At 35.8% G+C, this 25,540-nt stretch overlaps 1 protein-coding gene across 3 annotated transcripts; it reads left to right on the top strand.

The window, feature by feature from the left end:
* On the top strand, positions 1–25,170 carry LOC135683982 (uncharacterized). Of its 3 annotated transcripts, XM_065199410.2 has the most exons (8): positions 1–2,163; positions 8,610–8,635; positions 17,793–18,740; positions 19,582–19,829; positions 20,700–20,957; positions 21,517–22,137; positions 23,543–23,755; positions 24,449–25,170. In XM_065199410.2, the coding sequence occupies exons 3-8, from the start codon at positions 17,825–17,827 to the stop codon at positions 24,935–24,937; spliced, it is 2,745 nt and encodes a 914-aa protein (XP_065055482.1). In that variant the 5' UTR covers positions 1–2,163; positions 8,610–8,635; positions 17,793–17,824; the 3' UTR covers positions 24,938–25,170. The 3 variants fall into 3 exon arrangements, with proteins under 3 accessions (XP_065055482.1, XP_065055483.1, XP_065055481.1); XM_065199411.2 differs by lacking the exon at positions 8,610–8,635; XM_065199409.2 differs by lacking the exon at positions 1–2,163 and having other exon boundaries at positions 2,185–8,930.
* The last annotated feature ends 370 nt before the right edge of the window (positions 25,171–25,540 follow it).

Here is a 25,540-nt window from a genome sequence, read left to right on the forward strand (position 1 = left end):
GACAACCTTGAGTTAGACAGCCTTGACGAGAATCTTTAAGACCATCACTGTGGGAATTTTTGGGAAGTTGCGCCTATATCGAGGGCTTCAATTCAACCATTTCCGAGCACGTGCAAGGCTTTAACATCAGTACTAACAGCTCATGACACGTCTTCCAAAAGTGACATACCCCTTTTAAATCACATAAAACTATATTTTGGTGTCACTTGGGTCATTCGAGTAAATTTTCCGAGGTTTCACCGAATAGAATAGGTTAAATGTCTTTGAACAGATCCATTGCTCTCTATCAAGTTCTATTTATATGAATGATGGTAACAGAATTAAAAAGCACAAAAGGAAATGCACCTTATGTCAAAGATTATTTATTTTTTCTCTAGCTATGAACTACATTTGCAATAAAATAGCAACCCATCGACCACCTTTCTTCTCATTTGGAGCTAATGACCTCTAAACAAAATTTTGCCAATCACATTGACGTATCGAAACTTAATTATACATACAAAGTTCTTAAAGCATATATATCGCCACGAACAATACATATCATAGAGTTGTCAATTGCTTAGCAAAGTGCATTAAATATGCTTAAATTGCGTTGAAAAGAATTTGCTATCCTTTATAATTAATAGGATCGCCCGAAGCGACTGTTAAATAATATACTATGTTTTGCAGGATGGTTTTTACATTGTTTTATTTGAGAATCTTGCTATAAAAATCATACCTAATTTCATGATGAAAAACCTCATATCTATTTTAGAATCCCACAAAAGTGCAAATGACCCGCAAAACACAGTTGTTTTCGATGCAGTCTTTTATAAAAATACGAGACCAATTCTCGACAGTTGTTGCTTTTAGTCCTGTAGGACAATACAGGCATTAATTTTTCATATTTCATTCCCTATTTACCTAAAAATACTCCCAAAAGTTATAATTCCTATTCACAATTGATAATATCTTTAGAATATCGCTCTTTTAGAATGAAGTTTCTATTTTAAGGTAGCATTCTACAACTACCAACTGTTGCTTTTGAAAAAAACGTTATCAATACCTTTCCGCATTTTCTGTTATAGCACCGCTTTCCTGTAACTTGGTTAACTTGGTACGACTGTGACTTTGATGGGCATTTTCACATCCAAGCTATTACAAAAAATTTGATATCTGACTTTTAATAAAGCCTTGATAACCTTAAAAAATATGTCTTCTAAAGTAAAAGCAAAAACTCCTGTAAATTGACGACCAACTTTTAGTTAAGTGGATAAAAATACCCAAACATCTATATTAGCTTTTAGTCATTTCTTTCTTATCGTTTGCTATTTAAGTCACTTCTTTCTTGTCGTCAAAAGCATTCCCTAGTTAGAGTTCCGTACATAAAAAAATTGTGCAATTCCACTTAAGGTTCATTGCTTAACTTTTTAATAAGTCTAGCACTCAAAAAAATATCTGAAAGTTTTATTTCGAGATGATCTCAGATTTCCAAGACTTTTTAAATCGATGACTGCTGAATTTTCTTGATCTTGTCGCAGATTCGTGTCATCACTTAAGTAGTTTTTCACTTGGCACTCCTCAGAGAAGACATTTTACAGACGGCCAAAATGCGTTTAGTTCTGGTAAATCTGTTCAGTGCGACATTCTTCCAATCAGTGGCTGAGATTGGGCTTAATAGCCAAAAATGAGTTCTCAGATTTTCTCAGGAAAGATGCTTGATCCATTTTTGTATACATATCGGCAACTTAACGTGATGCAAACGATTTGATAAAAATATTCCATTATCCTTCATATTAAATTTTTATCTGATCGCTATCTTGTTAAGTTAGCCTTATTTTGCAATATTACCAGTTAGCCTTATCTTAAATTGGTAAAATCGCAGAAATAAAAGCAACAAATGCAGCCGCTGATAATGACTTAGAGAAATTGATGGAAAGAACAAACAATTTCTAGCGGATCAATAAAATTAAAGGGTTTTGAATAAAAAGAAACACTGAGGGAAACCAAGATTGATATACTGAAAGAATCTTCATCAAGCCTTTTGTTATATGGTGTTTTATAAGATTTTTATATTTGAAAGAATCAGTTAAAAATTTGCATAAATTTATTGGTTTTTTGACATTTTTAGTGACTGGACAAGCACGATTACAGATGAAAAGAAAACAGATAATATAATGATAGGTGTGTATCTTTCTTTATTTATCATTTAAAATCCAACTTAAAATAAACATTTGGTTTGGTGTTGTGTTTTATCGGGTGAATATTGAGGTAAGAGTTTTCAGAATGAAAGCATTTTCTTCATAGCTTCCCTTCAAATCGACCCAAAATTTCACTGAAAAATGGTCGAAACTTGAAATCAAGGATAAAAGTTTTTAACAAGGTTTTAAACTGGATGCCTATAACACGTGACTAGATTTACAGTACCATATCACATGACCAATATCCAATTCTAATGTCTTAAGGGTTTTCAAAACGCAATCTGCACTTCTGCCTAGATAACATTATCAAGTAGAAGTGATCCATTTTACATAATGAATGATAGTTCAGAAGGTAAGGATGCTTGCTTTTAATTTACTCCCAGCAAGGCTGACAGTTTAAAGGACAAGTGACATGCTCTTGGCGCCAAATTTTTCTTCTTTTAATTTAAAGTAAAATGCTGTATGAGAGTGTTGTTGAAATATTTTTCCTTTCTGATTTCATTTTCCTACTTAAAAACCCTTCTCAAATTATGGCGGGAAATGAATCACGTGACACCGTGACGTAGATTGTGATAATTTGTTATTGCTGCTACTGATATAAAGTGCAATATTTAAGGTTTACAACACGCTTCTAAACGAATTCAGTTCGTCTGGACCTGTCGCGTCGTGTTTCGTAAACTCTCTATTAATGACAGGAAAATTCTGAGTCATCACAATGTACGTCATAGGGTCACGTGATAAAAAGCAAAATCGCACCCCCTGCGCCCCCTGATTAGAATTTTTTGTTCTAAACCAGAAAAATGTTTACTTCTAAATGATGATCTATAAGTTAATGAAAAGAAAGGATAGGGTGAAAAGTGTGTCACTTGTCCTGTCGTGAACAAAGTGCTAAAATTTTGGGCTACTTTGGTCAAAATTGATGTTGAGCACATTTTAGGGAAGTTTCAAAAGGGCTTTAACAACTATATTGAGCCCATTGGCATGCTAAATGTCCTCAGCAAATGAGCGATGAGCAACTTTTTGGCTGTTGACTCGTTGTTTTCTCCAAAACATTTGCTCAATATGGCATCGTTTGCCCATTTTTCTGTCAATTCTGAGGATTTGCTCCATTCTGAGAGAACTTCAGCTGCCCCAGACCCCATCCTGTATGCTTTTGTTAGGTTAAATGCATAGTAGGCATTAATTACGGATCTGGGTGTTAGGAACTTAAAGGTTTTAGTGGGTAGGCATGCTAAAAAATACGGCAAGGTAATTTAATTTTTTAATTAAATTCTGGCAAAAACTAGGATTTAAGCACCCTCAGTTCCTTATTTCTGTGGCTCTTGTTTGTAAAAATAGGCACCAGCGCAAGCTTTCTGGTCCATCAGTGGCGGCGGCTGGATTGATTTATAACACGAGAGAGCTCGGATAGACAAAATAACTGAGTCTGGAGGGTGTGCTTCAATGTCTCTTATCCTGGCTATGCTAATCTAAGCTTGTGAATCACCTTAGTATGAATGTATATTACTTTGGCTTAAAGGGGATAAAACACCAACTGATACAAATTTTTTGTCGAGTTATCTAATTTTCCTGGGCAACATATGACTTAAGTTATTTAGCTACCTCTTTGCTTTGCTTGCATATGCATTATATACACATTCACTTACTTTAACTACGAGTAAGCACTTTGCGATAATAATAAGTAAAACAAACACACTAAATCATAAAATGACAACAACTGATACTCGCGATACACAATGCTGGTAAATTAGCAAATAATGAATGGTCCTTGATAAGATTACAGGTCTTAGAAAGTGTTCTTTCATAATGCAGTTGCTATGGTTAGTGCTTTATGCCTTGCATTAGAGAACACTTCCGTTGGCTTCCACGAACACAGATTTTTGGGCCAATTCAAAATGAGCGCTCTATTTTTGATATGTAGATGATATTTTCGCTATCTTAAGCTCAGATCAGGAGTGCGACTGTTTCTTAGAAAAACTTAAAATGCTGCAACTAGCTCTTAAATTCGCCATTGAAAAGGAGAAAAAAACCTCTTAAAATCTTTTAGACGTTATGTTGCAAAAAGAAGGACTTGGGTTGCTTACCTGTGTTACAGGAAGCCAACATTTTCTGGGCAATATATTCGTTGGAATTCCCTTAGTTTAATTAAAAGAACACAGAACACAGAGCATTTATGATCTGATCTTAGACTAAAACGGGTTCTAGAGCTTGACAAAATCAAGGAAATTCTTCTGGGTAATGGCTACCATTATTGCCAAAAGTACTTGGAACACCAACCAATTTGCCTTTTTTTATATTTTTCAATCGTTTCCCGAATACTCCTATTCCCGCACCCATGCCCCCCCCCCCGAAAAAATGTTGATAATTTAGAAATGGATCAAAAAAGAAGCGCAAAAGAAAGTGCTTCCTAAAATCCTAACCCGTTTCATAATAAACCAGCATTGTTCCGTTGGGGGGGAGGGTGATTGATTTTGGCCTTGCAAATTGACGTCAGTGTTCCAAGGCCTTTGGCAGGGATTGTACACTGAAAATGTCATCTCGACTTCTTTTAGGCAAAAAATCGCTAGTTATTTGGCAGGGGAAATTTTGGTCTTCAAAAGTGCCTTGTTTATCTAGAAATGCCCTGAATTTCTAGAAATTTGAAAGCCTCGTGTGGTCTATATTAGTAATGTCATGCTCTCATCAATTCAAAAGCATTCCGTTCCTGCCAATCTAAAAGTTTAGTCGTTTATGAATTTTCGTGAAGATGTAAAACTCTGTATGTAGGACGCAATAGTCACCTATTAGCCGATAAGATAAAACAGTTCCTGCGAGCATCAGGTATAAAACGGTTCTGAAAAGAAAACAGCCACGGCGTATTTTCAATAACCAAAATGCGCAAATAATTCGGCAATTTTTCGCTCACAAAACCAGAGTGCGCCAAAACATATTGTGACGACAGTTTCAAGTTCATTGGGCAAGCAAGGTCGTCTTTTCAATTAGGCTTCTTGGAACCTGTTTACATCAAAACAAAGGATCCCGGCTTGTGCAGACAGAAAGAGTTCACTTTTCGTCTCGGACACTTCAATTAGATGGGAGATTAGCGGCTGCGAAAACAAAGATTGGTCGAAAACAAAGAACCAATCAAAAGTGCTATTCGTCCTCTCATGTTACTTGCGATCAGCATTTTTTGCTTAGCTTTGCACATTATATGACGTTTATACTCTGACGCAGAGTCAAGAAATATTTTCAACCTTGGTCCGGCCAAGGAAATCATACTATGAAACCTTCCTCGTGTTTAATGGGTTCAGAATAGGCTTGGTAAAAAAAATTGGGTACTCAACTGGTCTTGACTCCCTCTCCTTGCAACTCGGTTTTTCCAAAACATTTTAAAAATTTGTAGCATATTTTCAATAATAGAAAGTTTTTGAGACAGATGTAAAGTGTGTAGATGTTAAAGCCTGAATTTTACAGTGCAAAGCAATTTTGCAAACACATTCATGTTAAAAAACATCAGGCTTATAAATATTATTTTATTTTTTTATATTTCGTCTGACTGTATTTTGACAGCCATGGACAATGCGAATTCAATACTGTTACCTTCCTCAATTTCTTTTTGCTTAATTAATCTTCCTCCGGCCAGTGGCCGTGGGGCCGTGATGTTTTCCTGACTCTCCTCTGACGTGTGTCGGACGGACGAACAGTAATTTGGTACGATATGATATGTTTCCGCTTTTCTGTGGTGCTATTTCAAATAATGCAATTGTAGGTTGTTGACTGTTCGGAACTATCATCCTACCAGATGCAAAATTTGAGGGAAGACTTGATGATAGACATCAAGTAAATGATCTATAGTTTAGGCCTAAGTTCGAACCTGGATTCTGATCCGGGTCATCTCTAGACATTTTCAGGGAGATTGCTATGTAGATTTCATAACTCAAACATTTGTAACTTCGATTTAAAATGGGAGAGGTCCATAATTGAACAACCAGCTCTGACGCAACTATGCCACAAACTTTGGTATTTCACTGTTTTTAACCTTTGTGCTTTAAGGAAAATCCATCAAAAGTCTAGCTTTTTTCAAATTTGTCGAGAAAGTATTTCGAGTAACCAGCACCCGTTTAAAAACTTCTTGATTGCAAATTGGTTTCGTTTTTGTAGCTAAGGAACAAGTTAAAAGGATCAGTGCTCATATCTTTTGATGATTAGTGTCGCAATCAAGTAGCCACCGCTGACCGCAGTAGCATTTGTAGCGTCCATCATTCTCCTCAGACAGGATAACAATGGCGTCGTCAAGATAAAATATGATGGCTTCTTAGAAATCAGTTATATATACTTCCTGACAGTCTGTTTGAAGTGTTATAAAGGGTCTGCTCGTTATTGTAAAAACAATGCAATCAAAATATGAATAAATATGATCGCCATTTTGTGCCGACTCATGACCTGCTCTTCTACAGGTCAACAATAAGAGTCATGACATTTATGACACCATGTATCAAAGTTTGTTCAATAATTCATAAATCCTTCTCGTTTTATCGGCTATCTCAGCATTCTGTACCGATACAGCAAGCTGGGTCAAATATGAGGTCTCTGGAACGATCGAGGGGCCCCTAAAACACTCGTATAAATACATTTACTAAAAGCACAAAATTTCTAATTAAGATTTCCTTTTATATTTGTCTTAATGGATTCATAATGCCCGACAATATCAATAGTAATTAAATCAGATGAAACATTGTATAAGATGTATCAGATGAAACATTGATAGCACATATTACATAGAATTTTCCTAGGCATACATAACATAAATTTCTATGTTTCAAAATGTTCACAATCAAAGGTAATGACGTCACTATTGAAAATCGTTAGCGAAAAAAAATAAGTAGGATTTTAGTATCTTTGGAGTATGTTGGACAAGTATTATCATTTTTAGTTGACTAGAAAGTTACAATACATATTACTGTATACACTATTAACAAGAAGTACTTCTGGGACTTAACTGGAAGGATTAACAATACTACTGGGACGAAAAACCCCGGGGAGCAAAAGACTCTACCCCAAGTGTCTACCCCAAAGGCATTAACATATATATAAACATAAATATAAGAAAAGGAAATAAAAATACGTTACAGAAAAAAAATGGTTACGTGGTGTACATTTTAATTTGAAACGACCTTATTCGAACCGACTAGTATTGCAGATGAATTGTAGAGTCAAGTTGAGAATGTTTCTATTGACTTTTCTATTGACTATTGACAAGTTGAGAATAGCACGACAGATCAATAATGAATGATCTGAACTCCAGCCTGGACTCCAGCAAGGACCATCTCTCGGGCCGATATTGTTTCGCACGCTTCAAAAATTTCTCTGAATTTGAGCTGATGCATTTACGTACGCAGTTTTCTAGACACGACATTCCATGAAACAAAAATGACAATATCATTATGAGTCGAAGACATGGCGACATGAAGTAGAAACAAAATCTTTCCAACTTTTATGCATGGTTGCTTATCCTATTGTAGTGGTGTTAAAAAAGTCGGGTTGTGTTGAAATTCGTTGCGTTTTGAAGTTGTGGTTGCTTTACGCATATATAGCGCTTTTACACAATCAGTGACTCATACGATATAAAGCTGCTACGTTCACAACAGGAGCTATTCACATAATTTCAATAAAAACCTTACATTATATTTTCTTTTCTTTCATATGCCCCATCTACAACTTTGCGACATATCGTTATCTTCATGCATTAATTTCAATGGCTACTCAACAAAAGTCGGAGAATCCTAATTCATAAAACAGGTGGACAAAGAATCCTTCTCGGAAAATTGTCTGTCTTCTCGCATCTATAGATTTGGACTTCTTGTTTGGGTGAAAATTTTTCTTTTGAAAATACGTTCACTATTGACATGTTTCGCGATTTACTTTATAACCAAGGCTAAAATTAGTAGAAGCAGGCATCCATGTCAATGTATGTGACAGCCAGAATAGAATATTGCGTGGTTGCCGGAACGGTTTTACAAATAGGTTCTATATAACGACATGTATGGAAAAACAATAAACTTGTCTGTAGAATCGATTGACCTAGAACACAGTAGATCTAACCGGATTGTTTTAGAAAATCTACTTGATTTCACGTTAGCTGCTTGTAAAGAAGTTTCACTGTCGAGTGTCTGTTAACAAGTTTATCCTATAAACTTTGACCTGGTTTAATACCGATGTCTCTGATAGCTTGACACTTACTTAACGTATTCCTTGATAAACTAATCGTCTCAAACGTGTTAGGCTCTCGAGATAAATGTATACACATACATATGTGGTTGTCAGTGAAAATAATTGATTGCGTGAACAATGATCTCGACATCTGCACACACTTGACTTTCTAAAGGAACGTAGAAACAAAAGAAGCTCATAAGAAGGCATAAAGACCTCATATTTGCATTCCCTTTACAGATGCAGGGACATGTGGACAATTTTTGGTGAGTTTGTAATGGTGCTTACGCAATTGATATGTGATAGACGCTCAGAATCAATTTGTTCTTGACTGTTCATGGGTTCGATTCAGTAGCACGTGCTCTTATCATGATCATTATAAATATAAAACAAGCAGCAGGTAAATGAGTCAAACCAATCGAAAAAGAAATATACTGCTTACAAACGGACAAAGCGTGACACGAAATTAGTAAAATGCAAGAGTAGGAGGCTTTTTGTAAAAAGTTCGTGTGAAGAAGTAGTTACCAAGGAAAGCATCTTGAACTGAGAGACAAAACAGAGGTATCGATGATTCTTTAGTTTGTGAAGATTTATTAAAATTGATTTTATTTACAAATTATCTGAGCAGGGTTGGGGTGTTCTTCAAAACGATTATGATATGATTTCAGCCCTTGTACAATGCATAGTGTACTGCTTTGGCAAAAATTGAAACTAGCAATATATTTCTCCTTCAAGATACTTTCAGTGTGTTATGTTAAAAACCGGCGAACTCTCTTAAGAAGTTTTTTTCGCTACAGTTTCTACTAGTTTGAAGATTCAGCTAAGGTGCAGTTGCGTATCTTGGATGCAAAGAACTGAAATCAGTTTAAGTTTAAGACTTTGTTGACGTTTTTCAACGAGGATATAAAAAATAATCAACTCTTTTTTCTGTTTTCTAAAATTCTAAATAATAAACGCTTGCGAGCAACACTGCATGCAAACCAAACAATCAAGCTGATGATTAGGTTCATTAAGTGTAAACAGTATTCATGCTTCAGCATAACAGAAACATGCAAAAATTAAAAATTAAAATATAAAATTGTATTGAAAGTGAATAAAAACCTGAACTACGTAGAAAATCTGTTTAAAAAATAAAGCTGAAGATTCAGTTGCATTGCAATACTGTGTGTATGTGTTTGGTGAAACATCTAGCTTGACCAGTAGAATTAATAAAAACGGATTAAAAACAGAATTCAGAGATTTGAAAGTTTGAGACAAAGAAAATCAGTGCTTTAAAAAGAGTGAGTTGTTAAGGATGATCCAACATGAAATTCCTATCAAGTATTTGTTCACTTTTTATAATTATCGAACTCGCCTTTCGTTTCAATAGCTGTCTTTTGAAAGAGATTTCGACGTCCGTATTGAAGCAGGCATCTGGTTCTAAATTTTGAAAGTCTGTTCGTTAGTCTCCTTCTAGTTCCTAAATAGCAAGGAAAATCGGAAACATACCACAATTAGGTATTCTTCGAAAGGCAATCCTTGAAAATTAAAACGTCAGATAACTGCAAGAAAGGTAAGCAAAAATTTGAATGGAGATATTCTTCAAATTTCATGCCTTGGAAATTACAAAATTATTCATGTGTTTTTTTTCAAATTGCAGATAGCCCTTCTGTCTTGCAAGGGTTTGCACAGATCTTTGCAAAATCATCGCAGATATTTTTTAATTATAAATAGTTCATTATTTCAAAAAACAGCGAATCTATCTCAATATTGAATGGAAAATATACAGCATTGGTTTGCTGGAAGTGTTTTTCCACATTTGTAACCAAAATTTTTAAATGCAATCATTTCTTTTCGTTCATCATTCATTTTTTAAAAGTTTTTCTTTCTACAATAAAATCGTCACAAAACAACAAAACAGCGTCTGTGAAAGTTTGTATCGCGTACGTTACTTGAATTCTAAATTCTTTATTTTCAATTCATATCAAATATGTTATTTCTAACTTATGATACGACCTATGAACACTTATTCTACATATAAACACTTTTCATGTCGACTTTTCATGTCATGATTCTACCAACATAACATAACATAACATAACATAACATAACATAACATAACATAACATAACATAACATAACATAACATAACATAACATAACATAACATAACATAACATAACATAACATAACATAACATAACATAACATAACATAACATAACATAACATAACATAACATAACATAACATAACATAACATAACATAACATAACATAACATAACATAACATAACATAACATAACATAACATAACATAACATAACATAACATAACATAACATAACATAACATAACATAATATAACATAACATAACATAACACAACATAACACAACATAACATAACATAACACAACATAACACAACATAACATAACATAACATAACATAACATAACATAACATAACATAACATAACATAACATAACATAACATAACATAACATAACATAACATAACATGACATGACATGACATGACATGACATAACCAGAAATACAGTAGGCACCTAGTCGTCTTACAAAACCATTTACATCACATCTTTAAAAGACCTTGTCAAGCAGATTTTTCAAGATCGTAATTACTACTAGCATGTGACGCAGGCTAAACTAATACGAGCTGTGGTTTTCTTATTTTTTGTCATCTAAGGGTCGGTTTCTTTTGGAAGGGTTATGACAAAAGGTTTTTCAAGACATGTTATACACGTTTTATAATAACTAGGACCTGTTAATCCAAAGAAACTTCCTTGGCTATAGAACATGATCATATGAAAACTGTCAAATGAAATTTATATCGCATGGTAAAATTTGTCACCTTTTCCTCATCAATACTTCTGTTGGTATGCAATTACTTAGCAACATGAAAATGGCCAAAAAACCTTTGACGGGTCACTCGATCTAATGGAGTAATTCATGAGAATACAAAAGCAATATCATTTTGATGTGGGCAGTGCTTCTGGCCAGTTATCACAGTCATCTTTTGCTTCTGTTTATGTCTCTTGTAGACACTTATTGGTAGCTTCCACAGATCGAATGTGATTTTCAGCCTAGTAAATTCACGTGGGCTATTCTTATAATAAAATATTATAACGATTCGTTGAACGCCGATGTATGTAATAAAGGCCCACTAATGTTTACATCAAGGAAGTCTATAGATCTTGTCAAACAAACTTATGACTGAAAACATTAAACTCTGAAAAAATTCTGATATCCTCCAAAATTGACTATAAATAACAAAAAGCTTGTAAAAATATAGTTATCTTAAAGCTGTCTGCGAGAAAAAAAGTGGTATTCGACAATCAACGAAAAAACAGAAATGGCTCCAAGAGAATGAAGCTAATTAGCATTGATGGTGATCCCAGGCATGATTCTTCCACCTATGTCCGGTCTATGCTTTATTTCAGTCAGTTTCGTAACACGAACAGATGAAGATTACAACGAAACCATACTCGCAATGAAATTAACTAATGAATTGTAATTAACGGAATACTTGAGGCGGGCTAGTACAATAACTTTGGACATATTGAAATTAGGTGACTGTTTTATACACAGTTCATTTACTTTTTGCAAAAGTAGAGGAATTTTTATGTCATTCAATCATAAGCAAATATTCTTTTTTTCTATATTGATCTCTACTTTGCATTTTGCAGTCTCGTATTCTACATTAAATATTAAGGTATTTTCCTCTATTTCGCAATAAACTATTAATATTTTCTTTTTATTATTAGTTTTTATTATTATCGCAAATAACAGTCATTACATACCACTTAATTTGTTTTTGATGTCTAATTTAGAAAATCCAAAGTATTTTCAGATTAAAAACTTAAATGGTCTCTAACTACGACCTGTCCTCAGCCTAATTGCAGAAAACACCTTCAAATTAAAATGCAAAACACACTTCGCATTGTCTGTTTATGATGGAAATGCTTTGTGAAATTAAGGAACGCAGACGCATCTAAGGAGCAAACATTTTCCATGCAACTGCTTTAAAAAAACAAGATGGAAAATAATCTTTCGGAACCTTATTCTGATTTAGGTTTGGGTGTATTTTCGGAAAGCTTATCCTGACGTTTTATAGTCCTGAAATGTCAGATGAAAAAGTTTCAATTATGTTGCAATATGTTTGCTTTTCAAAGCCATTTCAAATTTAGTGCCATCAAAAATTGGAAACATTTGACGAAAGCTTTGAAATTCTTCAGCGTGAATGCCACGCAGAAGTGATCCATCAATATGGCTAAAATAAATCATTTATGGATGTGATTTACCAAAGCTTAAGATAAGAAAAAGATTTTGAAGAAGGCCTAAACCGACACGATTAAACAAAACTATTTTATTCAACTTCAGGCAAATTCCTACAAACTCAACGCTCCCTTCTTGATATTCAAATCATTTTTTCTGACGCAAGCATAATCTTTTATTTCTTTACATTTTTGTGCAAACCTTAACTGCTAACATCTGCCTTTCACATTATAGTCCCATACCTAAGATTTATGAAAGTATTGTTATATCCAATCGCTATTAAAGGTCGTTTCAATTAAATTGCTTCCTAGTTAAGGAAAGCCCCTTTGCTCTACCAGCAGTCTGTTACTCTACTTTTAATTCCTGAAACTATTTATCTTACCTTAATGGAAATCTGGAAATTTTCTTCTTTGTAAAATGCTTTTTTGATGGTTGGAAACTGATAAAAATATCTGACTAATGCATGTAACGTCGACTTAGCAATAACAAAGAAGGGTTTAAAGAAATCAATTTCTTTGAATTGAAGTTACATCAATATCACCTTGAAAAAAGCTGATATTTTTTTTCACTTGAACAAAAGTTATTTGTTTTATGAGCTCTAATTTTGCAAAACTTTGAAAAATTTTCAAATAGAAAAGGCCGAATGCTATTTTGATAAACCAAACTTGAGTTTCTTAAAAATATATTACACAAGCTATGATTTACATTGTAATAAATTTGTTTAAAAAGAAATTTAAAGCAACTGATCTGGCAATGGCAGGCTGTTTTGAGGATTTATTTCTGATTATCTTGTTGTGATGATTAATTTCTAGTAGAAGGAGATGAAGAAACAGTCCCCTTTGTTTTTTAAACGATTTTGGCTTGATATTTTGTCTGCAGAATCAGCTTATTTTTAAACACACCTAGTATTGAACAGCTATGACACATACAGAGATAACGCTGAAAAGTTAGACAAAGGTATGGTAGCCAATTTGAAAAATTGCACTAACAAAATAGGAGATCCTTTTTCAATGTTAAAAACTTAAAGATAGACCAACTTGGTGGTCAGAACTCTGATGGATTTCCCCTTGTAACCAAACATTCTAACAATATCAGAAAATTAGAAATTTCCTCATAAGAATTTCCAATAAAATTCCCTCAGATGCTAATTTGGTACAGATACTCATGTCTGATATCTTCTGTACGGCGTCTGAAGCCATCTGGAAGCCAGTCAGCCCAAGTTCTTATCGATTGATAACTTAGAATTAGAAAAAACGACTTCAAATAAAACATATCTGTTTAATTAGCATTGCAAGGAAGATACTTGTAATTTTCAAGGAAACCAAAATGTTTCTGATTTATGGTAGACCGTTCTCTTGGACACAAATGCAAAAAATTATGCGGCGGTTGCTGAAACCCAGGCCCGTCGCTAGCTATTGTGCTCAAGGGGGTGTCAGGAGGTGCTCGCCCTGGATCGACTGACCTGCTAAAACCCATCTGCCAATGCCAATATTATTCAAAGCCATCTACGTTTAATGCATAATCCAAGGCCTTCACAGCTTGCAACTTCATTTATATAGAATTTAATGACACATTCATCGAATAGTCATTCCACATAAATAGATGCTCCATATTGCCATTAGACTGCTTTTCTGAAGCCTCTAATGCAGTTAAGAATTTGAAATCAATCTAGTCTGCTCATTCTTTGCCAATAGCATACAAAGACAACTTTTCAAAAAGAACTTTATAAAAAACACTGATGAAAGAGAAACGTATTCCTTTGTACTGAATATCTTCCCTTTCGTCAGAGACAATAAAGGACTGCAGGTTTTTAATGAGGCGTGGAGAACCTAACGCAAAAATATTACTTAGGACATCTTATAATAAAAGAAAACCTTTATAAAATTAGAAAGCGAAACTTTTATGAGATGCAATAACAGTGTATAGAATGATGCTATTATGTTTGGAGTTAGAAAATGATTTACCCAGTTTAAATCAATATTCTAATTGCAAAACACATGAGAGGGTGATCAGAAAGAGGGATAAAGCGCAGCTTTCACATGCAAAAGAGGCAGAAGCTGAAAAACTGTGTGTTCACCTGAAACGTATTACGAATGAAGTCATCTACATACTTCGTTATTCTATATTTCAGGTACCACACGTTTGAAAATATCAAGCAAAATCTTTTGAAAAAGTTAATTCAATAGCATGGATTCTTTGCCTCAGAATTTTCTTTATTGATAAGGGACAGGGCCACTTAAAGAGACTCGGTTTTTACTGAAAAAGGCATTTCTTTGAAAGTTTCCTCACAGCTAGCTCTTGTGCTTCAGTCTTGAAAGGTTGGATCAACATAAGAGCATCTACCAAAATTAAGTAAGAGTAAACAAGGTAAAATGTTGACTTACAGTTCTGAATATCAGACTGTTAGGATAGGTGATCAGAAAGGCTAAAATCAGAAATAGCTTAGTCATTGCTTCTGTATTTAGAAACAACTGGGTCTCGCTTAAAGCCATTTCCATATGTCATATGTTGGCAATTTGATTATTCTAGCCGGTAGTGGTAGTATCAGCATAAGAAAATGTCAAAAGTAGCGGAGATAACAGCGAGGCTTGCTGGAATGGAAAGAAAAATTTTGCTACACAAAGTTTCTTCAAACAGAGGAGTTGATTAATGCTTGATTCTAAAGAAGACTCTGCAGAATTTTGTTTACTTGCCCTCTCAAAATGTTTTGATAACAATTTGTTTTCATTATCTTATTAGATCGTGCGTGTGCTGCCTGTTATTTCCTCTTCAATATGTTGACTAACAAATAGGATAGCAGCATCTGTCTTAATTAGCAGATGTAGGCTCAAAGCCTTGTTTTGAGAAATATAAGGATATGACATCAGTAGAATAGTCTTGTCTTCGGAAACACCTAAAAGCCATTTGTTCTCAATCAGATTATAATGTTGACTTGTGTGGTAAATGACAGAATTGACAAACAAACTTGAAAAACATCAAGATAATGTCAATATCATGTGCCAATTTTGCTGCCTTTGATCTTCACAAAAGCTTCTCTGCTGTGAAAATATTTGGAGGAGAATGAAACAAAGCGAAATGCATTTTGACTCTTGAAAAGCACGTTATATAATCAGACTTATAGAAACTTCTCATACTGCTGGAGAAGGTCAACATCATTTGTCATCAGGGTATTTCAAAAATAATATTGTATTATGAATTTGTTTGATCACTATCAATATTAAGGAAGACAAATCTAGAATGACGTCTGCCTGTAGTTTGATGAGAATGTTGCTGCAACAAACACCAAAAAGGAACAAGAGGTTGAACAAAACAGACAAGAAAGGATAGGAAATTAACGCCAAAGCAAGTCTTAACATTGAGTCTTATCGTAGCTGTAGATGTCGGCTAGGGTAGGAAAACTCGAGCAAGAACCATACATGAGGGGGACAGGCTTTAAAACAAGAAAACAGATATATAAAAACATATATTTTTGGACTAAATCAAGCTCACGGAATTATGATTATGCCATCTATTCAAAATATCATGTGGAAAAACTGTAGCCAGAGGGAGCAAACTGTCGTCAAAATTTTCATTGGAGGGGGGGGGAGGGGCACAGCTTTATGAATGATGCTTCGAAAGAGCTTTTCTCTTAACGAACTGTGGAAGAAAAGAGCTTCCAATGAAATGAAATGTTGAACGGTTTTAGAACTCGATACTTGGAGAGCCTATAAAGCCGTAGATCAGATCAGAACGCCTGGAAAATCATTCAGGATAGTCCGTGGCTGCAATTAGATATGCATTGGGTTGATGTAATACACAGACTATTGTAATGAAAAATTCGCAAGAACATCTACCGTATCTTCATAAGGACAAAGTTAGGTAAAGCTAAGTGCAAGTCTGGGCGTTACTGATCCTATTAGTGAACGGTCAATGCATTTCAAAGGAATTTTCGGCAATTACTAAAGTCATTGAATCCTAGAACAAGATGGTCTCAAGGTTATCAGCAAATACTTCATTGTTGAAAATACAATTAGTAGTGATTGGCCATATGGACATAGTCACGTCATTTTAATGAACTGAACACAACAACTTGTGAAGTCATCAACATAGAAACTAATTATGTTTTCGCCGCGCATAACTCGTGTCTCGACTATATAAGCCTATTATTGTCACTAACAGCTGGTTTTATAAAATCACGATTTTAGGCCATTTTCCTTATGCCTTGATTTGATTAACATCATGTTGCTCGAAAAGTACAAAATAATAAATTCATCTCAATCCATGGCGACTGCTCGTTTTTGGTTTCCTGCATCGACTGTATAAGTCTATTATTGTTACTAACAGCTGGTTTTATAAAATCACGATTTTAGGCCATTTTCCTTATGCCTTGATTTGATTAACATCATGTTGCTCGAAAAGTACAAAATAATAAATTCATCTCAATCCATGGCGACTGCTCGTTTTTGGTTTCCTGCATCGACTATATAAGCCTGTTATTGTGACTAACAGCTGGTTTTATAAAATCACGATTTTAGGCCATTTTCCTTATGCCTTGATTCGATTAACATCATGTTGCTCAAAAAGTACAAAATAATAAATTCATCTCCCTCCATGGCGACTGCACGTATTTGGTTTCCTGCTTCTGAACAATGACATTAAAGGTTTCAAATAAAACTGCTTTTCTCCAAACTATCGTGAACTAATAACTTCTGTGTGACGAATAAAACTGCTAGCACCAGTTTTTTAAAGTTAAAATTCGGTAAATTCTTAGGACCGCAACAACAACTATTTGTGCGAAACAAAGGACTGCGAGAAATAGCAATGACGTTGTGTCTTTACAGACGTCATAATCCTTTAACTCGATGTTTCATCTTTACAAATATGAGGTTAAAAGAATGACAATGACAACAAATTCTAGATATTGCTAAGACGAATAATAATAGTCTGTTGGATTGAAACATAAATAATTATATCGATTCAGACTGCATATTTACATTATCTTGGAGCTTTATCACTTACACCTTAAAGGTGCACATGCATTTGAAGATGGTTCATTTGTTTACATAATGGATAGTGGACAACTTTTTTATGTCCTACTATAAAAGGTTTCATGAAAGTTTTCCTGCATGTTTAAAAAGAGATAGATTCAGCTCTAAAGACACATCTTTTCTTTTAGAGATAATTTTATGACACCTTACATCTGACAAAATGTTGAGAAAAATCGTGGCGAAAAAGATGGAGGACGGGGATGTGAAATCGGAGTTGGTTCCTCTGACCCAAGTCGAACCGGCTGATAAATCTCAGAGTAACAACAACGGAAGTGTGATAAATAACCCGCTGTCAACTGTGGGTGGGTCCAGCAGCGGCATTGCGCAACCAAGCAACAGCCAATCAGGCACGAGCAACGGTGTTCCCGGGCTAAACATAGCAGAGCTTGGAATACTTCGGAATGTTGTTAGCAAATGGAAAAGTTTCAGCACAAAAAGAAAGGAGACTGGGGACAAGTCAAGTATGTACCGCAAAGGTCCGGCTCCGTTAGATGAACCGGGTAAAAAAAAGCGACGGACGGTTTTAAGATGTACGCACGGTACATTGGACAGTGATGTTGAATCTGTAGGTGACTCGGACCTCGATTTAGATACTGATAATAATTCTCTTGCGAGTAGTAAAGGACTCATTTTGTACTTTGCAAAATTAGCAACGTCTCGCGATGAAGAAGAGACTGTAGATTTACAGTTTGTATATTCGTTGTTACAAGGAGGTGCGGACATTAATTTCACGGACAAACACGGACAAACAATTCTACACGAGATTGCTAGAGCATGGCATTCAGATGTAGCTAAATTTTTATTGACACATGGGGCAGATATTAATAAAGGGGACAAATTTGGAAGGACGCCACTGCATCTAGCAGCATCTGTTGGCTACACAGATATGATTATTTTTCTCGCGGAAAACGGCGCTAATATAAATGCGAGGACAGCAAGGGAGATGCAAACGCCTATACATTACGCTGCCAAAAACAATTCAGTTCCTAGTTTGAGAACTTTGATAAAGCTAGGAGCAAGTATAAATGACAGGGATTACAAAAGCCGGACGCCCTTGTTTGTGGCGGCGGAATCAGGTAAGGTCTCTTTGCACTTGCCAGGACTGTCTTTGAAAATATCCCTTTGAAAATGGGTGCGATTTGAAAAATGTTTTCTTGGACCCTATGCACACATTTGCGGATGTGTTTGATCAGCAAAGTTTTCTTTGCAGAGCCAAAAACATTTGCATCCACACATATCGCATTCTAATCAAATTTTTGCTGTCCATTCGTGTATATGCTTTCAGATATAATATTGTATTCACTTCTCTTCTGTAAATACTGTCTTAAGAGCATGCGTAATCAAGCAAGCGAGCCAGAATTATGTCATTTGGTTAGGAAATATCCTTATCCAAGTGGACACGGCCTAATTAATGTGCAAATCCCGTGTAGACGCGAATTTTTTCGCCAAATTGCAAACTAAACTAAAACGCTTCCACATTCCTGACTAAAGAAGCAACCGGCTCTTTCCTGTCAAAATCTAACTCATCTTCTTAAGGAGGAATCAAACAATTCTTAAAGCAAACTTGAAATCATTAGCATGTGAGCGACTGTGGATTCACGGTTTAACCAGCTTCTATGTATGGGAGAAAAATTCAAGTGTATATATGTTAGAATATTACTTTCACTGATATCAATTAGCGGGTTTGTGCGAGGCGTATGCGTTGGTTCACTAGTTTAATACGATTCAGTCTTGCGGGGAATGTGAACAATTCAAAGTTGTTATGGTAAAGAATATATCATACAGCTTTTGCATGTATATATTTACACATAAACATAAGTTACATGGTAACGTACGTAAGTTTTAATAAGATACTTCTGCAATGGCTTTAAAATAGGCCATTGACAGGCGTTCTCATTTCATTCAAACACTTTCTAGGCAGGACCGAGGCTGCACGATTTCTTTTGGAGGCTGGGTCCCCCGCAGCAATCTACGATGACATGGGCAACTCCTGCTTGTCACTTATGGTGGAAAAAATGCCAGGTATTGCAATCGAGGCTCTGGAGCAATTTCATAGCATGGACAGAGCACTGAGAAAGAAATACTATTATCTCAACTACTTGGAGAAAATGAGTGCAACAGATGATGGGGAGAATAGCGAAGGATCTGCCAAGACCGCTCTGCAGGTTAGATCTTGCAAAAATCTCTAATTCTAAGATTATTGATCCTTCTACAGTCAAAATATCAAACTGGAGTTCCTTTGCGACAAAGGGAAAATACTAAGTTTGGGTATGCTATTTGGGAGATTCACTGTTTCTTGACTTCTTCTGTCTTAAGACGTTGGTTAGAAAGTAGACTTACTCCATGAGCCCCTGTTTCGCTACTGCCTCACTTTACAGGCGCTACCTTTACTATTTCTCTGTTGTTGCTTCCAGAAAGTGAGGCAGCAGCGAAACAGAGGCTCATGGAGTAAGTCTAGTTAGAAAGCATATCTTGAGGTCTGGATACAATATGCCAACATCACGTGATAAGTATTGTTCTGATATCTAGCCAATGCACAAGAAGGTTTGAAGATGATGCAGGCACTAGCCTGTGTCGCAAATGAATTCGAAATCGATATTCGATTTGGTCTATCATGCAGGCTATCAGGCTAGCAGACGCTAGATACAGAGGCTAAATGCCAACGTAAGTCAAATGAAGCAGCGAATGTATCGTGCTCACTGACTAGGCCTTCTTGGTCACCTGTTGACGAAGCGTCCAAGAGAAGCATTTATCACCCCTCCATTATCATTGGCTAAGCTTTTTAAACTTTTTTAAAAATCAATGAAAAAGTTATGGTCTCGGTGCCTAAACCCAAATGTTTTTTGTTCAATGACGTTCCAAACGGTTGTCAGAGGTGCTGCCGCAACTGCTGTATGACTATGACTTAAGGCTTTGAGTACCATTGTTTTCTTCTGTATCACCTTCAAACATGAGCGAACAACTGTATAGATCTGAGTTACGATCGCTCTTGCATATAAGAAGCAGTTAAATGTGACACAAACAATAACTTTCAGGTGATTGTTCAGTATTCTGAGCTGGAGCTGATCATGCACCCAGCCATCCGAAGACTCCTCGACGTGAAATGGGATCTGTTCGGGAAGTGGTCATCGATATGGATCGTGCTTGTGAATATGATTTACACAGTGATATGGACAGTTCTTGGGCTCATGCTTCCACGTGATGGAAACTATTACAGGCCCTTATCAAAACATTGGTGGCGACTGGTGCTGGAATGCATTGGATGTATCATGACTGTTTATTTCATTCTGACGGTGAGCTCGAATCATTCTTACCCAACAGTATTCACACTGTATAGCTGTGTGTATAGATAACGTTATACAACTACGTGAAGATATTTATATACAACTATGTAACTGTCAAACAGCTTGTTCTATGAATCTGAATATAACTATGTAACAATGTCTCGAGACAACAAGATAGGATAATGCCATAAAAAGTTAATAAGTGGCTGCCATATTGCAAGCATAATAAGAAACCAGGCCACTTGCGAAATAAAACCAGTCCAATCCACTAATCTTAGGAAAGGTCAGTGGTCTCACCTAACCCTGCCAAAGCTATTAGGCTAAATGGTCACATTTTCGTTTCAAATGGATTCAATCTCACTACGGTCGGTAGGAATAAGACCCCTCTTTAAACTCCAGGTTCTAACATTGAGGCTTAATGCTCAAAGGAAATGATACCAATTGAGTAACGGAGCAAAAGGAATTGGGGCCAAAGTTTAGCACCTCTTTTCTTGATATTGGCCACATGATCATTATTCAAAGAACGGGTTTACTTTATAAACGTTTTTGAAATTGTTTCCTCTTTTAGCAAGTACTTGATGCAAGAAATGTCGAGAAGAGAGAAAATGTATATAAAGAATGGAGAGCAAAGCAAGTGGAAAGAGACTTAGAAAACTGCCATCCAAGATGGCCGGAGGAAAGACGATACTTAGAAGGCGAGCTTGAAAGAATACGCAGAAATACTCGCGGGACGTACTTCAGAAACGCGTGGAATATTATAGATTGGGTCACCCACGTAGCTGTTCTTATGGTTGTTATAACAAGAGTAATAACAGTGTTATGGAGGGACGAAAAGTCTGACAAAATACACCCGAAAGTATTCGCACTGTCATTAATTCTAATATGGATGAGACTAATGAAAGCATGCAGGGCATTCAAGGCCCTTGGTCCATTTATTACACTGTTAGGCCATGTTGTTGAGGATACGCTTAAGTTTGCATTTTTATACTTTGAGTTCTTTATACCATATTGCTGCGCATTTTGGATTATATTTGGTGGACCAGAAAACGCAGCTATTATGGAGGCAGCTGGCAAGAGTTCAGACGGCTGGAAATACTTCAATGATCTGGTTTATTCAGTATTTGAAATAACGCTTGTTGGTAACTATCCATGGGAGTCGCTGCTGGCAATTGACAGGTTAATGGCACAGGTAAACGAATGTATATACTTTGAAACAGAATCAAGTAAATCCATCCTTAAATTTACTAGGATAGCAAAAATCTATATTAAAATAAATCGAAATAATGTATAATCAGGAAATAAATATTGCATCATCAACCGCTTATCCCATTCAATAGACTACATAAAAACCTAACTCGAAAAATAATTTGTTCCAATACCAGGACCAATGGTTTAATCCAGAACACAAGGGTTTAGAGAGCTCTCACATGGAGACAACAAAGTTAATGGAATCAATAAGTTTGTCTTCAATAGGCAACCTAAATGGTCAAATATGTTTTGAATGTTAGTGTTCACAACCTGTATGTTACACACATGTAGAACATGAGCTACTTTCCCTTTTTATGAAGGTGCCTTTCTTTGAGTTTTTCACGGAAAAAAGCAGATAGGGCATGGAATGGTCTGTCCGTTGTTTTGAGGTGTCCGCAACAAGAAGGTGTCCGTTGATACAGCATTTGTTTTCACCTCTTTGACAAATGGCTATCTTTTCAGCGTGACTAATGATCTCATTCGTAAAATCCCACACTTTGTGTTCACCGAGTGATTAATAATTGAAGCTGTCAGCTAATAAATGTTGACTGTTGATTCAATGTTAAGTTATTCTCTTTCGAGGGCGTAAGCAAAAATAGAAAATGAAGTCAACGAATTGAGTATAGCAGGGTCTATTTATTAGGTTATACTGACGCAAGTGAATTTACGGCAGATTTAATTCAACAGGCGCCGTTTCTCTTGATAGAGGGATTTCATTCTATCGAAATCAAGTTGTAGGAAATTGAACGAGGGAGTTTCACTGCCAAAATAACAAATAATAAAATGGGTGCATTTAGAAAGGAGTCCTTTCATAGACAGAGAGGTACACTCCCTAAGCTTGTAAACAACTAGGGGAAACGCCTTTATGATGACTGATTCTTTTATTAGCTTTTCATACACGACAAAAATGTTGCTAAAAGAATGACCAAATACAAATAAACCCAGCTCATTATAAAGAAATTGAACCACAGGTAAAGTAATACCCATTAAAGTATCGTGAATAGAAAATACAGGCTATTTACACGATACTCTGAGCGCGGATACAGAAAATCCTCTGAGCAGAATGTTTTTGTCTGGTGTACTTGCGCGAGTGCTGTCGACGAATACAGAACGTCTGTTTGGAAGCCACCATGAGGGAGTTACAAAGGCTGACATGTAAATGCTTCATGGTGTAAAAGGGTGTATGCAAATTGACCCTGTGTATTAATGTTTTTAGTAAATTGATCTAAACCGGCATAGATGTGACTACAAAAAATTTAAAGCTCCAATAATTTTTAACTCTCTTACCACTTGATAGCGCGCAAAGAGATTAAGATGCCAAACTAACGTTTTTTTTATCCATAAAGTTTCTTGTAGGAACATACCTTGCAATGTCAGCAGTGGTCTGTCTGAATCTGTACATTGCACTGATGTCGGACACTTTCGCACGCGTGTACGAGAATGCCAAAGCTAATGCCATAATGCAACAAGCAATGCAGATACTTAATATCGAAAGAACCCTTAGCAAGAAGAAGCTGCAGAAAGTCAAAAGGTTCATCGCAGTCGAGTGTGCACCTCAGGTAAGCGCTTGGGAAATGACATGTTAAAAATCCCGTAGACCTTTCGAAGAAAGAAATAATTTTTAAGGAGACATACTTATAGTGTATGTTAGGAGGAAGAAATGCTGAACAGGCTTCTGTGAGTAATAATAATATTATACTTTTCTATTAAACAGCATACTAATAGTGGCCGCTTTGGAATCATGGTCAGTTAAGAGAAGTGGTCGTTCTAGAGCTGTCTGTGTTCTCAAAGATTGTGGTTTTAGAAATAAGGTCGCCTTAATGATTTGTTTGTTTTCCTAAAAACTGACATCTCTGAAAAGTGTGTAAAAAAGGAAAGGTCACAATAGCAAGCTGCTCGACAGACTGATCGATGGAATTCTTACGGCGAAAAGTAGATAGGAATGTAGCAAATAAGAAACATCGCAACGCGCCGAGAAGAAACAAAAATAAACACACGTAAATTAACTGTGGCCTAATATTTCGCCCCGGCATACGGGGCTTCATCAGAGCAAAATTGAAAAGGCGGAATTGTTATGGAGGTTCTTACATGAAGATATTTTATGTCGACCTTCATTTTATGAGAGTTTGTTACTATGAAAATGTTGTCTTCTTTAAGAGCTTCCCCTTTTCAAAACATCATATAGGCCTATGCAATTATAGAAAGCTCTTCATTTAACAACGAAGCTAACACGTATTTTATTTCATTTAAAGGAAGTGTATTGCGCAAATGAAGAAACAGAACAAGGACCCTCAAATCGTAACGCACAGATAATGCATCACGTTGACACAACCTCTGAAATCTTAAAGGAAATGATAAGAGAAGTGCGAAATGATATCGCCGAAGTTTCAAAGCAGTCCGGACGCAATGGACCTCGTAAGGGTGCGTCCGCCTCTGATATTATGATTCAGAAAGAGGCTCGCGAATGGCGCGAAAAAATTGACATTCAAATTCTTGAAATAATGAACGCAATGTCTGATTTGAGAAAATCTCAAGAGATGATGATGCGGGTGATTAAACGGCGGCAAAGTTCGATAAGTTCACAAGGTGATATAGGTGACATGTTGAAAGTCGAATCAACATCGTCCACATTGAAGAAGAAAAAGAAAAAGAAAACTATAGACAGTTTTGAGCGGTCCACCAGTGAGCCTACAGCAGAGGATGGTAAAAAGAAGAGTTCGAAAACAAAGAAAGCAACTTGATTGATCGGGTCACAGTGATGGGCCTAAGAGCTTCACTGTACCCAAATGCAAAACCTTAGTGCTAATGCCATTTTGTAACAAGTAAATTAGCAGAAATTTCCATACAAATTTGCAACCTAAAGGCCGGGCTGATACTTTGAAGTGGTTATGAAGATATGAAGAAAGTATAAGAAATCCCGCAGAACTGCAGAAAAGATTTTCGGAGGGCGTTTTAACAGAAAAAAAATATTGTACCGTTCTCGTATTATAGCTGGCAACTGGTACCATTGCTTTTAATTCGTGATAACATTGCTTTGTGATACGTTGAAAAGAAAAACTAGACGGAGGATATATGGAGTTATCACACATTAACAGTGTTTTTACTATAAATATATTTACGTGAGCTTTGAAACAATAAACCAAAGCCACCATTAAAACCCTGAAAGAGATACCCAGCTATGTGACTTTGGCTAAAGCTACAATATTTAAAGATGGAGTGAAAACTACAATCATTGCCAAAAGTACTTGGAACACCCAGCAATTTGGGTTGTGTTTCTATATTTTTAAATTCTTTTCCCGGATACTCCTATTTCTGCACCCCCTTCCCCCCTAAACAACGCTGAT

This window comes from Rhopilema esculentum, chromosome 7, assembly GCF_057945365.1.
Source record: "Rhopilema esculentum isolate cy_ngs chromosome 7, ASM5794536v1, whole genome shotgun sequence".
Lineage (NCBI taxonomy): Eukaryota > Metazoa > Cnidaria > Scyphozoa > Rhizostomeae > Rhizostomatidae > Rhopilema > Rhopilema esculentum.

What these genes read in the sequence shown, in the direction of transcription:
- LOC135683982 (XM_065199410.2), top strand. Translation starts at nt 17,825, where the DNA reads ATGTTGAGAAAAATCGTGGCGAAAAAGATGGAGGACGGGGATGTGAAA. An exon ending in GTTTGTGGCGGCGGAATCAG is followed by an intron (nt 18,741 to 19,581) that starts GTAAGGTCTCTT and finishes AACACTTTCTAG; the next exon opens with GCAGGACCGAGGCTGCACGA. An exon ending in CAGTCGAGTGTGCACCTCAG is followed by an intron (nt 23,756 to 24,448) that starts GTAAGCGCTTGG and finishes TTTCATTTAAAG; the next exon opens with GAAGTGTATTGCGCAAATGA.